This window comes from Balaenoptera borealis (assembly GCF_965194805.1).
Source record: "Balaenoptera borealis genome assembly, chromosome: 17".
Taxonomy (NCBI): domain Eukaryota; kingdom Metazoa; phylum Chordata; class Mammalia; order Artiodactyla; family Balaenopteridae; genus Balaenoptera; species Balaenoptera borealis.
In genome coordinates this window covers 10,711,338-10,728,148 of record NC_138876.1, presented here as the reverse complement: position 1 = coordinate 10,728,148, position 16,811 = coordinate 10,711,338, and the positions used below count along the sequence as shown (strand labels likewise).

The 16,811-nt window shown below is 38.7% G+C and overlaps 1 protein-coding gene across 13 annotated transcripts in view; it reads right to left on the bottom strand.

The window, feature by feature from the left end:
* Positions 1-1,505: 1,505 nt before the first annotated feature.
* Positions 1,506-16,811, bottom strand: part of CYRIB (CYFIP related Rac1 interactor B) — a 150,654-nt gene continuing 135,348 nt past the window's right edge. For all 13 annotated transcript variants that reach the window (XM_082363117.1, XM_082363114.1, XM_082363119.1 and 10 more), the window contains 7 exons: positions 15,488-15,624; positions 13,856-13,933; positions 11,749-11,865; positions 10,691-10,770; positions 8,929-9,055; positions 7,418-7,488; positions 1,506-2,246 (listed from right to left, as the gene is read on the bottom strand). In XM_082363117.1, coding sequence (XP_082219243.1) covers positions 2,183-2,246; positions 7,418-7,488; positions 8,929-9,055; positions 10,691-10,770; positions 11,749-11,865; positions 13,856-13,933; positions 15,488-15,624 — 674 coding nt within the window. In that variant the 3' untranslated portion in view covers positions 1,506-2,182. The remainder of the gene's footprint in view (positions 2,247-7,417; positions 7,489-8,928; positions 9,056-10,690; positions 10,771-11,748; positions 11,866-13,855; positions 13,934-15,487; positions 15,625-16,811) is intronic.

Here is a 16,811-nt window from a genome sequence, read left to right as displayed (position 1 = left end):
CAACCTTATTTTTAATTTACGTCATTCACTCCGTTCAAGCACGCACACTTGGCACCTACTTAGATTCGGGCAGAGGGCAAGATCCTTGGGACACTGAAGGGACCTCAGACATGGCTCTTTTCTCAAGTTCTCACAGTATCAGGAAAGAGGTCCAGCGAAACATCAGCAGTGTTGGATGAGATACTTGTATTAGAGTCTTAGGGCTGCCCTAACAAGTTACCCCCAACTGGGTGGCATAAAACAAGCTTATTCTGAGTCCCAGAAGCCGAAAGTCTGAAACCAGGGTGTGAGCAGGGTTGGTTCCCTCCGGAGGCTCTCAGGGAGAACGGTCCAGGCCTCTCCTCCAGCTTCTGGTGCTGCCGGCGACTCTGGGTTCCGGCTAGCAGACACACTGCTGCAATCCCGCCTCCATCTTCACACGGTCTTCTGCTCTGTGTCTGTTTCCCCTTCTTTTCTCTTACATTGAGTTTGGGGCCCCATGTAATCCAGGACGGCCTTATCTCCAGATCCTTGACTTAATTTCAGCTGCAAATACCCTTTTCCCAAATGAGGTGGCATCTCCAGGTTCCAGGTGCACGTATCTTTGGGAGAGGGGGCACTATTTAACTCATTACAACTCTCTTATTAGAAGGTGCCTAGAAGGAGGTGGCTCATGTATATCCCAAAGGCTTCATCAAAGTGACACAAGCTGGTCCTTGAAAAATGAGAGCTGCTGTTCATCAGATGGACACGCGGGAGGAAGTGAATGACAGGCTCACGGACCAGCCAGACCCGAGTTACGGAAGCGTGACACTGCGTGGAACAATATGAGCAGTTCACAGGTGAGCCCGGCTGGGAGCAGGGTGTGGGTGGGAGAGAGTGAGACCAAGGCCAGAGAGGTCAACAGGGATTCCATCATGAAGGGCTGTGGGCATGGTGACCTGGCACTACTAAGCCAGAAGGTTCTGATGGAATCCTCTGGGATTTTCTCCCACAGTTAACTGTTAAACTAGCATGGGTGAACTAGACAAGCTTTAAGCAGCTTCTCCCCATCAGGACACTTAGATTTCATGACGACGGTTTTATGATCTTCAAGTAATAAGCATGCGAGTTTCCTTGTTTCTTTCCTTGTTCTTGTCACTTGAAACAAGTGATCTTGCTTCTCCCAGGAATTCCCTCGTATACTCACTCTCCTCCCAGTCATAAGGACTGTTCTTCCTCCACACTCTGTTTCAAGTTGCTACCTTCTCGCTCCTGGAAAATGCCTATCAAGCAAGAGTGTAGTTTTCCTTGTCACTACATCCATACAAGAGTAAATCGAGGATAAAAAGTCAAGTATGACAAGATCACTAGTCTTACTGCGCTTAGCAAGATTTTAAAAGCAATTAAAATGATAAAAAAGAAAAAGACCCAGCCCTCCTCTAAAAGAAGGAAAAAATATGTAATGTGTATATACGTTCCATAAAAGTATACATGGGGAAAGCTCTAGAAGCCTAAAAACATAACACCAGTAAACCAAGCCACACTTAGAAAAATGAAAGCTGATTTTTATTTTATCAACAGCCATTCTTTAAACATGAACATGCATACGTAATATTCTACGCACACATCACAGTTTTTAACATTAGTTAATAAAGGTTAAACACACAACATACATCCTTACAAAAAAAGTCAAAATGCAAACTTAAAACTTTAAACAAAAGTCTTCCTAATTTAAAAAAAGTTTGTGTTGGGTACCATTTGTACAACACAGTTAATTTAAACATTTTCATTTTGGCTGCACATGAAAAAAGCGGCAGTAGAAAATAAAGTCATTGAGGGTTTTTAAATAGCAGAATAGGCAGTTTTGCCATGCAGGAGAAGCAATATTAAATATTAGTTTTCAAAAAAAATCCACATTTAAAAATATTTAGTTCAAGTCACAGAATTTTTCTCAGTAGAGACCCCAATGCAATGCATAATTAGCTGCCTTAGATGGCCTGTTTGAAAGGACAACATCCCTTCAGAGTATAACTTTACTGATTTTGGCACAGAAAAGAAGTCTTAAGAACAAGAATATGATTAAAAAAGAGGGAGAGGAACAGAGGAAAGAAATAAAAAGCAAGAGTAAATGAGATAGTAATTGCAATCACTAAAAACTGTGCATTCTCAGTCACTGCAGAATACTGTCTTCTGTCTACAGCAGGTGCTTATTCCAGAACTGTTATTGCAGCATGGATTTAATCTGCTTGGAGGTAGTCTCATCATTCAAATGTTTTGTTGTGTACCTAAAAGGGAAAAAACATCAATTTTAGGGAGTTAAAAAACAAACAAACATAACCTGCATCAGGTGCTATAATTATGGTAAGAGAGGCAACTGGCCAGGCAATCTTCTCTCACAAAATTATGCCTTTTCATTCCAGCTTTAACCCTGTTCAGGTCCTGCTAGCTTACGCTCCTCTCACCTTTTAAACAGAATATCCAATGGCTGTTTAACTTATTTAGAACTACCTTGTTGAAACTACCTGGTTAAATTCTAAAGTAACTTCTCACTCAGAGGAAAATAATTGTTGTCCTATATCAGGGGTTGGCAAATTAGAGCCTGTGGATCAAATCCAACCCACCACCTATTTTTGTAGGGCCTGTGAGCTAAGCATATTTTTACATTTTTAAATGGTTGGGAGAAAAAGTCAAAAAATAGTATTTCGTGTTAACATAGAAATTACATGAATTTCAAATTTCAGTGTTTATAACATTTTACTGGAACAGAGCCATGCTGATTCATTTAGGTAATGTCTGTGGTTACCTTCTTGCTACAACGGCAGAGCTGAATAGCTGTGACAGACAACACATGGTCTAGAAAGCCTAAAATACTTGCTTATTCTTTGGTCCTTTACAAAAAAAGTTTGCCAACCCCTGTTCTATTCTGTATTTAAGACAGTTCAACTATGACAGTTCTGTCATATCCCAAAATGTTTCAATTCTCTAAGTGCCTTATTTCCAGGCAGATGTGTTTTGTTTTAAGTATGTAAATGCAAATTGAGAACCTAAAAAAGAATCCCTAAGAGTGATTAGTATTTTATGAGAAGATTCACCACAGGATTCTTTTTAATGGCAGAAATTCAATAAGCAGGCCTACTGTGTGTCAGGCACTGTTCCAGTAGCTTACCACCTAGCAGAGGGAGAAAGATGATAATACACTACTCCTACAGAAGGGGTATTAGGAGCAAAGGAGGAAAGTACTGGTGGAGCCTTAGAGGCAAAGAAAGACCAGGTCACGCAGACACTATAGGCCATAGTGAAGAGTTTCGAGATTACTCTGAGGTTAATGAAAGCCAGTGGAGGATGCCGGGCAAGGGGGTGATGTGTGACTCCTCTCTGGTTGCTGAGGGGGACGTGCAGGGAGAAGGAGCAGCAGAGGGGCCAACCAGGGGGCTGGGAAAGGGTCCCAGTGACCAAGGCTTGGACCAGATTCGGAGCAACGGAAACAGGTGCTCAATGCCTGAACGTGGGATATATTTTGGAGATAATTCACACAGAACTTTAATGCTGGACCAGTTAACCTGGTTTACAAGCATTTCACATATCTTTAAGAAATGTATCTCTTTAAGCAGATACACGTGGATGGTCTCTCTTTGTTAAAGAAATTTAAACTCAATTCTCGTTAGGTTCATTTCAAACCAATTTAAAAATTGAAGAAAGTACCTCAACTCAAGTAAATCCTTAGAGAGTAAAGAGACAAATATGTGCTTTAGTAAGTCTGTGATACACTCTACAATTTTACTCAGAGGTCACCTCCATACTGTTCTCGTATTGCTGAACAGACACCAGCCTGGCACGTAACAGGTACTCAATTAGTATTTGTGGAAGGAAGACAAGAAGCTAAGCAGCCAGCCTGAAAGAAAACTCCATACGGGAGAATTTTTACACTAAGTGGTAGGTGATGTAGCAAAGACTTAACCTTTCTGTTTTATTTCCCAAGTGCAGATAACGTATATATCGTTATACATAATCCTACTGATGCCAGGAAATAAGAATTTTCAACATCCATTCCTTCATTTTTGTTGTTTCCATCTCCTTTACACAGCTGCACAGTGGAAAGAGCCAAGTAACAGGCACGACAAAACGTCTACTGCAGAGTAAAGCACGACTACTCAGCAGTGCACTGCGCCCGTGCAGGAGTGGTGAGCGCTTTCCTCGCTACCCAGATATGAGCTCTCGCTCCTCCCGAGGGATGTGATCACAAGCTGCAGCAGTTCTCAGAGCCTCCTGGACAGAGCCGATCCAGAGGCATGTCGCATCCTCACACTCCTATCAAGAAAAGGCCAATGGCATCTAACATATGTGAAAATAATGGATGAACATGTATGGTATTATTTTACTTTATGCATAAACACAAAGTCCTTTTCCAAGTGCATATGACTCTTCTACTGAAGAAAAGCAACTATTATTTACCTTTCTTTTTAAACTTAATGAAGAAGGCAATTATCTAGCACTGAACCTAACTCCCAGCTCTAGCTTTCATTTTCTGTCTCTCTTTTAATCAAAGGCACTTGGTTCCATTTCCCCACCTGTAAAATGCAGACATGGCTCGTTGCTTTCTCTTAAGCACATAGTATAAGCTGGTGGGAACTATATCATTACCACAGAAAAGCACTCAAAATAGGCAACGTGTATATATATATGCAACTACACTCCTATTTGAAACTTGGCTCTGAGTAAAATGATGGAGTGAGCATCTCTAATAAATAAGCTATTCACTAAAAGAAAATAATGCAGCAAAAATGTGTTCCATTTTGTAGAGGCAGAAATAACAGCACTTCCACAGCACTTTGGGAATTCCAAAATGCTTTCTTAACAGTATCTTCTTTGCTCTGAGTGAAACATATTAAGGGTTAGGTTGCTTTAGTTTCAGCAGTGTTTCTCAAAATTCCAGCATTATCTACAACAGACAGGGTGTTTATCAAATGAGATGCCTGAGCCCCACCCCAGACCTAATGAAGAGACTCTGTGGAGGTGGTAACCTGGGAATCTGCATGTCCCTTTCCATCCAGATAATTCCAAAGTACACTGAAGTGCAGTCTCATGGTACACCTAAGGCTCAGTGATGTAGCATCAAGTATATGGGATTTCAAGAATAAAATCCTGAATTCGAAAATAGATTCCAATGCCTATTAGCTATATAATCTTTAAGCCTCTCAAGAGCTTAAGGTAACTATTGTATGATGCAGATACCCCCAACACCCCATACCCACCACCTACCTCACTAAGCTGTGGTAAAGATTCAATAAAGCCACAGACATGAAATTGCACTGTAAAGGTACAGTGACATAAAAATGATACTAATTATAACCACTACTACATAGCAACAAGTATACTGATAAACTTTACAAAACCTCCCAGGTGAAAATTAAGAACCAGACACAGAATATGTGTTTCACTATGAATAAAAACAGTTCAAGAGTTATCTCTGCAATAAACTTTTATTTTCTGATTTCCATTATACATTTGGAAAGAAAACTTAAAACCGACAGGTGGCTCTTGCCTCAGTGGTGCCTCTCTTCCTCTTTCCCTCAAACACAGATTGCTGCGTGGGAGACTTCAGCACCCTTTCACTCACCGCCACTGCCCTCCTTTTCCCTACACCAAACTACTTTTACACTTTGAAAAATAAAAGTAAACTCTGAGTTTTTAAATTAATGTTTGAAGCACAGTCCCTTCAGGGTAAAGAAATATGTAATACTAAAACCTCTTTGACCTCTATTACCTCTTACTATTAAGAAAATGTCCTGTCACTTGCTGGCTTTGGAAGAGTCTAACCAATCAGAAAGAAAGGGCCTGGGAGAAAAATCAGGCTGACTGGGACACAGGGAGTCCTCAGAAAGGGACCAAGTAGGAAAGATTCACAAAACCATAAATACTGGTAAAACCAATGAGAAATCTCCAGAGTAAAAACTTAAGGTTTCTGATAGGCTTAACGGTTGAAATAATTTGACATTATAAGAATTTTTGTTGTTACATTACGTTCCTTAAGCGTTTGGTGTTCGTTTAGAATACATCTCCTTTACTCAGCGGTCACTGCTTATAGAATACTTTTCATCATCTTAATAAAATAATTTCATGGTTCCAACTCAGCTGAAATGACACATCCTAGATTTTGCTTTATGACTTACCAGGTGACTAAGTATCCAAAAGGAATAACAATCTGTTTTGCTCACAAAACATGTGGGGAATATAGTATTAAGTTGGAAATCATTTTACTCTATTATGTGAACTACAATGCACTGCAGTGAAAAGCAAAGATGGCCTATGACCTCAAAAAGTCACTAAATGAATATTTCTGCATTCATATAATCTTTGTGTTCAAACACAAAATAATCAAGTAACAAGCAAATCATCTTTTATGTTAGGGAATTTATACTACTAATTAAATATCTGTAGTCAAGATATTATAATGTGCTGATATTTTCATTTAAAAATATTACAGGATTCTTAGGAGCTTCAGTAACTAACTCAAGTAAGTCTAAGCTGAGAAGACATCAAATAATGACTGACTACTTTATATTCCTTGTAAGAAATATTATAAGAAATGCAGGGGGCTTCCCTGGTGGCGCAGTGGTTGAGAATCTGCCTGCTAATGCAGGGGACACAGGTTCGAGCCCTGGTCTGGGAAGATCCCACATGCCGCGGAGCAACTAGGCCCGTGAGCCACAACTACTGAGCCTGCGCGTCTGGAGCCTGTGCTCCACAACAAGAGAGGCCGCGACAGTGAGAGGCCCGCGCACCGCGATGAAGAGTGGCCCCCGTTTGCTGCAACTAGAAAAAGCCCTTGCACAGAAACGAAGACCCAACACAGCCATAAATAAATAAATAACATTTTTTAAAAAAAGAAAAGAAATGCACAAAAATAAGAGATCTGTATTATGAACACAGCAATGTAATTATACTATATTAAGGGAAAAGAGTCAGTTATTAAACAGTTTGTATGGTATTATTTTGTAAAAAGATTAACTATTATATACAGCTATGACTATATACAAGTGTTTAAAAAAGAAAAACTCTGGAAGGATATATACCAAAATGTTAATAGTGGTTTATTTCAAAATAGTGAGGTTTCATTATTTCCTTCTTTTTCTTTAAATTTTCCTGTTTTCTGAATCTTATTTACAATTATTTTCATTAAAAAACAAAATATAAGCAATCCTTGCTTCAAGGGGGGCAAAAAGTGAAAGCCAAACTCTTTAGCAAAGAAATGAAGCTGCTATTTTAATTTATACACACACAAACACACACACTCATTATAAAAATATTGTAACCAATATCTGAAAGCAAGATTACTACCAATAAGCAAAATGAGATCTTCACATTTCTAACATTTATATTCATGTGTTATTCATATTTTGAAGCATTTTCTTAATACATTTGTTCTATACATATATACCTTTACATGTATACACACCTGAGAGCATTGAGAAGACCTTCTACACTATTAGGAGGCTGGTCCTTAAGAACTTTGATACAACCTTTCATCTAAGTAGAAAAGGAAACAGAAAAGGTAAAACATCGATTTTTCATCTAACATTCATTCTCAAAATAGTTAATACTTAAACCAGCTCCATAACTATGCACTCATGAGAAATTACACACTAGAAATGTCAAAATAATTATCCTTAGAATAGGGGAAAAAAAATCTACCCAAGTGTTATTTTCAGTTTGTCAACCAAACAAAACTTTTTGGGAACCAAATCAGACAAACTGAAGCACCACCCACACTTATGAGAAAACCAAGGGTTTACTAAAGGGAGGACTTCCTGGAAAAGGTGTTGAGTAGCCTTTTAAAGGACGGAATGGACACACTGGTAAGGAAAAAAGACACCTTCCAGGTAGACGAACCCCATGACAAAAGTAATAAAGTTCATCACATGCAGAGGACAGTATTTGGCAGGGCCGAGATGACTCGCACAGGGGAGTTTACAGAGGGCCTCAAAAGCCAGGAGGACTCATTTGGAACTGATGGGGATGGCGGCAGGGACTTGTTACAGGCTATTTCGAAAGGGAACAACTCAATGAAGATGATCTGTAAGGAAGGTGAGCCTGATTATCGTGAAAAAGCATAGCACAGTAGAAATACCACAGGCTTTGGAAGCCATGGAGATGTGGGTTCAGAATCCATGTACCATTCACTAGCAATTATATTACAAACCTCTCTAAACTTTATTTCTCTGTTAGTACAGGGAAAATAACACCTATATCCTAAGAGTATTTTCAGAGTTAAATGAGAGAACAAATGTTAAAATTCCTGGGACACAGTAATCACTCAATAAATATTGACTTAGTTCTCTTTACATAGAATAGATATGAGCGAAGGCAAGAAGACAGCCTAGTCATCAGTAGTCTACATGTGAAATGCAAAGAGCCTGAAACTAGCTGTCAAGGGGTAACTGGAAGACAATTCTCAGTAAAATACAAGTTATAATTTTTATGAACCAGATGTGAGAGTGAGGAGAGAAATTACAAAGTAGAGAAACCCAGGCTACAGCCACAAAACATTATGACTGGGAGGAGGAGGGAAAATATGCAGTCTTCGCCTTTTTTCACTGAGGCACCTCGACTGGCTTTTAATATACTTTTGTAAGTAAATCACTTAAAATGGGCTTTGGCCAAAGGAATGAAAGGATACAATAAAAAAAATTTACATATATTGCCAAATATGCAGAAGTATCACTTATCAGTATTGAGGAGATACTCTAAAAGACAGTACAGTTATCCTTCAATCATTCTATTCCATCTGTATATAGGCTATAAGAAATACCGCAATACCGCAAGAGAGAGGAAACCAAAATCCACTATTATCACAAACTATAAAAATAAATTCTGTGACAGAGTGCAGCTTGCCAGCTCTTTAAATAAAAGCCTATGGTTTCCACTTATGGAAATTATTGGTAATTATATAAAACAAATATAACTTACATCAATTTTTGAAGTTTTGGCAAATGCTCCCACTGGATGTACGTGGTCATAGAGTATTATGACGCCTACCATTACCCTCAAGCAGAATGACACTGTTTCTTCATTTGTAAATCTGCTTCTGTATTCCCTGGAGGGTAGAAAAGATATGGATGGATGAGGCACATCACAAACTCATGAGCTGACTGACGCTCAAAGTTGTATTCTGTTGATATCTGAAAGGGACGCTAAGCTTATAGCCCCACCTTCTCTGCAATGAGATTCCCAGAGAAATGACGGGGGTGGAGCAGTTATCACTTACATATTCTGGTCTCTCTATGCACGTTGGTATATTACCCCTTCTGCTTAGCAGAGATGAGACAATTTTAGAGAAATCAAAAGTGGCCCAGGGACTTCCCTGGTGGCACAGTGGTTGAGAATCCACCTGCCAATGCAGGGGACACGGGTTTGATCCCTGGTCCGGGCAGATCTCACATGCCACGGAGCAACTAAGCCCACGCGCTGCAACTACTGAGCCTGCACTCTAGAGCCCTCGAGCCACAACTACTGAGCCCACATGCTACAACTACTGAAGCCTGCATGCCTAGAGCCAGTGATCTGCAACAAGTGAAGCCACCGCAATGAGAAGCCCGCGCATTGCGACGAAGAGTAGCCCCTGCTCGCCATAACTAGAGAAAGCCCGTGCGCAGTAATGAAGACCCAATGCAACCAAAAATAAATTAAAATTTAAATAATTTATTAAAAAAAAAAAAAAAGTGGCCCAAAGTAAAAGTTTGGGGATGGGTGCTCTGAAAGGCTGTCATCACCAATATGATGAAAAAGCCACTAGCTTAACAGAGAAAGTACATTTGCTATTTAGGGGCTAAGTTGATGTAAACACATTACTGTATTAATGGATTTTAATTTCCTAAAATTCAATTATATTCTTCTCTCAAATGGGAAAAAGGAAATAGCACTTTTGTCTACATAAAAGGCAGCATGGCATAGCAGAAAGAGTCCAGAACCAGAATGGAGACATCCAAGCACACGTGTGAGGTCAGCTACTGTGCATCAGCCCCTTCATTTCCCAGGACCCTACTCCCCTAAATGAGAATGATGATAATATGATGATTAGCAGCTGCCCTCTTACTTCATAAAGTTTTCCAATAAGATGAGCATAAAATAGTGCTTTGGAAAATAAAAAGCTCCACAAAACCTGAAGTTATCTAGTAAAACCATATATTATTCAGGAACACAGGAGGAATTCTTTCTGCCTGCTGACAGGAAAATCCAGACAGACAACACTGTGGTACATGTTACAAATGGCTTGAGAGGAGGAACCCAGAAGAGAATTTAGGTGAGTGTTGGGATTTAAAAAAAAAAGAAGACTGAGACCTAATATTGAGAGAAAGGGATAAGTAGAACAACTCTAGCCCTCTAGGAAAAAAAGGCAAAGTTCTCTATGAAAAGGGAACGATAATGTTTATGAGAGGCATAACCAGATGAGCTTTTAAGCTCTTCCCCTACTCCCAAAAAAGCACCCAAAAAATCCCTATTCTGAAGAGTCTAAGTCAGTCTGACTGGTCTGACACACCTGAAGATCAAATGTACTTTATATACTTAACTAGAACTTACATTAAGCTGTCAAATTATTTTAGTTTTGTTCATATGTTAGCATTACATACTTGGGATATACTTTATTTCCACCTTCCAAATACAACTTATTCACATCTGGACAATCATTTCAACAGGACTGTTAAAGTGAAAAAGATCAGTGAATACTCACGGTGTTTCAAGCATGACTCTGCACACACTAGCCATGGTGCTTAGACAATCTGTGGTATTTTCTATTGGTAAATTTTTATTCTGTAAAAGTGTATGGAGAACAAAAAAAGTAAGAGTGACAAACAGTTATTACTCAAGAAAAATTTAAAATCTAGCAAAACATGAAAAATTAGCAACTTTAAAATTTGGTTCCTACTCTTAATTTTGTTAAAAAATGCACTAGATTCTAGGTACTGTCCTAAGCTCTGAGGATACAGCTATGAGCAAAACAGCTACGAGCTTCCTTTCTCCCAAGAAGCCCTTACATTCTAGAGCTGAGTGGAAACAACCACAATATGCAGACAAGGCCTCATAGCCACAAGGTACTTGGATTTGATCCTACAAGTACTGGGAAGTCACTGGAAACATTTTAAGCAGAGGAGGAAGGGAATGTGGTTTATGTCTTAAAATTACTTGGCTGCTCTCTGGAGAAAGGACTGCAGTGGGTCAAGAGTGGAAGAAATAAGAATAGTCAGAGCATGAATGCAGAAATCCAAGTGAAAAGTGGTGGGCTGATCTGGAGAGGTAGCTAGAGGTAGCAAAGGGTTAAGTTTTCAGATTCAGGGTATATCTTGTAAGAAGAGCCAATAAGACTGCCTTGCCTGATGGAGTGGATATAGGGGGTGAGATAAAGGAAGGAATTTAGGATGATAATCCTTAAGTTATCTGCTTGCACAGTGTTACTGTTAGTTGAGATAGGGAAAACTGGAGAAAAGGCGGGATTGGGAAAAACAATCAAGACTTCGGTTTGAAAAAAATTTAAAAAAATAAAAAAAAAAAAGACTTCAGTTTGGTCATGGTACTACTGAGGTGTGGCTTATACATCCAAGGGGCGACTGCAAATAGGCGGTAGATGTGCACACGTGGGCCTCAGGGAAGAGGACCAGACCCAGTGCACAAAGTGCATCTCAGTCTATCAGCTTAGATGGTCTTTAAAGTCATGGTCTCGCTCAGATCATCCTATCTTCAGACAGGCAGAAGAGTAACAACACAAAGAATAACTTCCTAGGCAATGCTTACCTCTGATACAAATTTTGTTGTGGCATCACTTAAGGTTTTCAGCATTGGGGTTGCCTCAGCATAAAACAAAGACATTCGATTTGCCAATTCATTATTTACTTCATTTTCTCCTTCTGCCTGTGTGGAAAATAAAGACACTTGATATCAGTTCATAAGTTATTAAATAACATTATAAAAGAGCCTAGGCAGGGTGCCCATCTAATGCTTGTTAAATTAATCCAATAAATACTCTTATATTGTAGACCCTCAAATGCACACAATACTTAAATACTCTTTAAAAATAAAAAGATTAAAAATAATATTAAGCCATTTTTAAAAAGATTAACTTCTTTAAAAATATTTTAAATGATATTAAGCAATTAAATAAAACCTTGATGTACACAAAGGATCATCCTAAATGCTATGGAGGATGGACCGATGCCTAGGACACCGTACCTGCCTCTACTAGGAGCACGTAAGTACCCGCACAGCAGCCACAATGACATGCTAGGAGACAAGGGATCAAAGAGGGGGTGAGGGGAAGACTAAGTTAGACTGGAGGAAACTAAAGTGGACTCATGGAAGAGTTTTTTTGTAGGTGATGATGGGCAGGCACACAAGGTATTCCGACCAGTCGGGCGGAAGAGCACGCTTTCAAGAGCTTGGTAGAGTGTAAGTCAATGTAGTCAGTGTAATAAGGGACAGCAACTACTGAAAGAAGGGCTGGAAAGCAAAGCTGGGGTAGGACTGAATCCTAGAGTAAGTGAAGTCCTAGCTTAAGGTCATATTTTTCTTCTATATGGAATGCGGAGCCACTTACAGTGTCAAAAGAAGGAATAACAATTAAGTCAATCTTCTAAATAAATTTAACTAATGATAGTGGGCAGATTGTACCAAAAAGAGACTGTATGTCAGAAAATAAGTTCTACACCTATTATAGAATGGTTGCCAAAAAGAGAGTGCGTATTAGGCTCTCAATTGGGATAGAAGTACAAAGAGATGGAAAGGGGGGCAGTGAAGAGGTGTGAGAGAGATGTCACTTGACAACGACTGGATTTACCTATAATTACTGAGAGCAAAAGACAGTACAAAGATGATTTCAATGCCTTTGCCCTTGAAGCATGGCAGGATGGCTATAATAGAGGATTGGGTGATTGTATTTTATTTTATTTTACATGGTGAGTATGAAAAAGACAGATGATAAGGTCAGCCTCACAGAAGAAACCGGTCTATGCAAAAGCAAACTAATGCATATACCAGAGGCTTCATGGAAAAGAAATCTTTCTTCCAATCCAGGCCTGTCTTAGAGCAACTACTTCATAAAATATTTATTCAATGGTCTCCTTTGGTTGTTTTTTCTTTTAACCTCTTATGCCACTTATCACTCCTTACAATCTTATATAGTATTTCTTTATTAAACTATCTACTTGAGGCCAGGCCTGATCCTAGGAATTTTCTGTTTTTCATACCAATTAGCACAATATATTGATAGGTCCTCAAAATATCTAGAGAAAAAGATAGTATTTTCTTCATATTTAAGGTTTTACTTATGGCATTTAACATCCTGGAGAAAAGGGTATTAAACAGCTTAACACGAGGAGAAGTCAAGACGCTAACAAACCAGAAGAGATGCTATGCTGGCCAAGCAACAGGCACAGAAGCCATTTCCCACACAGCCACGTCACACACGGACATGCTCGACGTCCAGGACCTCACTTTCCCTTCCTGCCAGTGTTAGTATTTCTCCTGTCCCTGGTCAATTTCTCCCCAGGACTCTTCCATTCTAAGAATATGGGGACAAATAACTCATAACCACTAATTCACACAATTTTCGTGCAGTTAAAATGAGAATACAAAGAGGAATTTTGTAAGTATCAATGTTATATAGGCAAAAAGCAATTTTACTGAATTAGTTATGGAATAAGGGACTGGGTGGAAAAATAGGTAAAAACAACATGGTTTGCTACATTTTGCTCTTTCTTCCCACAGCTGTGGATGCCCATAATTACTAACTTTACTACTAGCTTTAGCTGTATCTGAATGAATGAATGCATGAACAAAAGATTAAACTGAACAAATTGAGAGCTGAATTATTATTACCACCCTGTAATTCAAAGCATTAACTTACTGGAACATTATTAATCCTCATACGACTCAATGTTCTTCTATAATAGCTGAAATCATTCTGTATGGCAGGATTTGTCATCTAAAGAAGATATTTATGAAAGAAAAAGGTATTATTTACGAAATATAGTACACAAATTAAGCGAAAGATCTACTAAATAGTTATAATTAGTTAAGTAACATTCCCTAATTTGTAATATCATCTTAAGAACTAAAACCGTTATCATCCAAGATGACTATCTGCACTTAAGTTACATAACACCGTATTCAGTCATTACTGAACACAGAAGACTGTGCACACTGTTTTTCAGTCACAGTCAGTATACTTTCTTTCTTTCTTTTCATTAATTTCAGGTAATATACTAAAAGGTTGTTTACCAAAAATGATATTACCAAATAAACAAAAACAAAAAGGAATGTGTAGGCACTTATTTTGGGTTATTACAATAAAGTATATATATGGTCAACAGGGCAGTCTTCAAACAGACTAAAATTTTATATACAAATCATTTGTGCTCAAAGTATTAATAAAAGAGAATAATTGTCTATGATACAATGTTGATAAAATGCTGCAGTTAGGAATCCAGCTCTTCCACTCTCTAGACAAGATACCTGAGGTGCTGAAAAGTCAAAGGACCTGCTTCATAACTGGTTACTGTGCCAGAGCCTAAAGTGGAGCTAAGGTCTCCTGATATGGAATTTAATGCTTCTTTCTTTACACTCTCACTCCTTCCAGCAAAAAGGACATTTATAGGTAGGTAGGTAGATAGGAAGGAGGGTGGTGAGAAAGAGAGAGGGAGAGAGGGAGAGAGGGAGAGAGGGAGAGAGGGAGAGAGGGAGAGAGGGAGAGAGGGAGAGAGGGAGAGAGGGAGAGAGGGAGAGAGGGAGAGAGGGAGGGAGAGAGGGAGGGAGAGAGGGAGGGAGAGAGGGAGGGAGGGGGATGGGAGAGAGAAAGAAAAAATATCTTAACATTTTTATATAGAACAAAGTTGAAAAAAGTGGGGATGAGCAGAAAAAAATATATTAGAAAAAGTGAATATTGTTGTTTCAGAGATGATTTTTAAAATGAAGTTAAATGAAAACTGATGGACTTCCCTGGTGGTCCAGTGGTTAAGAATCCGCCTGCCAATGCAGGGGACACGGGTTCAATCCCTGGTCCAGGAAGATCCCACATGCTGCGGAGCAACTAAGCCCGTGTGCCACAACTATTGAGCCTGTGTTCTAGAGCCTGCGAGCCATAACTAGTGAGCCCGTGAGCCACAACTAATGAAGCCCACGCGCCTAGAGCCTGTGCTCCACAACAAGAGAAGCCACCGCAATGAGAAGCCCCCGCATCGCAATGAAGAATAGCCCCTGCTCACCGCAACTAGAGAAAGCCTGTGCGCGGCTACGAAGACCCAGTGCAGCCAAAAAATAAATAAGTAAAATAAATTAAAAAATGAAAACTGAATATTGGGTAATTTGCTGTTTGCTATGTATATACCAAAAGGCCTGCATAATTGTTAAATCCTGCATTTTTGCTAAGGACCAGCAGGCATTTAAACACATTTTAAAAAGGTCTCCAGGCATCTCCTCCTAGTGCTCTTTGAAAGACTCCTGATTTCCATAACAATGAGGACCAGCAGGACAATCCTACCTTGAGTTCATCAAACCGGAGTGTAAAATGAAGAATTTCTGCAAACTGCTTAGCAAGAGCCTGCTCTCGCTCTAGATGCTGGGTAGGAGAATACGGGGTACTTGTCAAGGCTCCCAGAAGACCTCTTAATGCTGCTTCTAAAGAATAAAAAGATTACAATGTTGTTTGTATCTGATATTTGTTTATTAAAACGTGAGCGATTTTAAAATGTTTTGATTTCAATTCCCATAAAAGTAAGGTCTCTTTAAAAGCCAGATTATCTAAACCGTAACACTCAAACTGAATACTGTTTACTAGAATAGAAACCCTGAAGTGACTCACTCAATTTCTGTAAACACAAATTCAAAATCATGCGGAATGTGAATTTGAATGAGATACCAGGATCAAAGGACAAATTTTATATTATTTTCACATTCTACTGTGTTGATTTTTATGAAATGGTAACTGTTACTACAGCTGAGTAACTTCTTCAGGGGCACTGTGGCCACAGAGACAAATCGGTACATGGGTGTGAATGAATTACCAACTTCACATACTTTGAATATGCTGTTTATTTATAAACACAAACTGCTTTCTTTCAGTTACTAAAGGAAACCAAATATTTGCTTTAATAATTAGCTCTCTGAGTGTTTTAGAACTTGGTATCTCAGGACCATAATATAAATATTCTAATTTATTATATAAATAAAACTGTTCCTTTGAAACAACTGCTACTTTTGGAATGCCAGACGTAGCACTTTATTTTATATTCCATTTAAAAATGGAAATACTGACTGCACTTCAAAAAAAAAAAATCACAGAAATCAAACTATTTCAGTTACAGATTGCAGAATCAGAAAACAATGGTAGATCCTATTCAGAGAAAACAAGAGCTTGCAGAGTTAGATGGTCATCTGACATTTATGAATAAATGTTAGATTAATAAACAAATATTTATTAGTGATAACAAATTTATGTCAGATCATCAACCTTTCACTTAAAAAATACCAACTCTACCGTTTATGAAGACCCAATTATGAACCAACATTCATACTTATGCATTTAACCTAGTCTGTCATTTAACTTTCACCATCAACTATGACATCGGCATTACAGATGGATAAACTGAGTTTCAAAGAGGTTAGACCCCCAAGGGTATAGCTCATAAATGCCAGGTGTTTCTGATTTCACAGCCCTATTTTTTCCACCATAATAAACCGTTTCTCAAAAAAAGTGACATTCTAACTAGCCTTCTGCAACCTTATAAAAGATTAATTTACTGATCAGTACCAACAGTAAGTACTCCTTATGTGTCTATTATGTGGCAGGTACTGAGCTAGACACT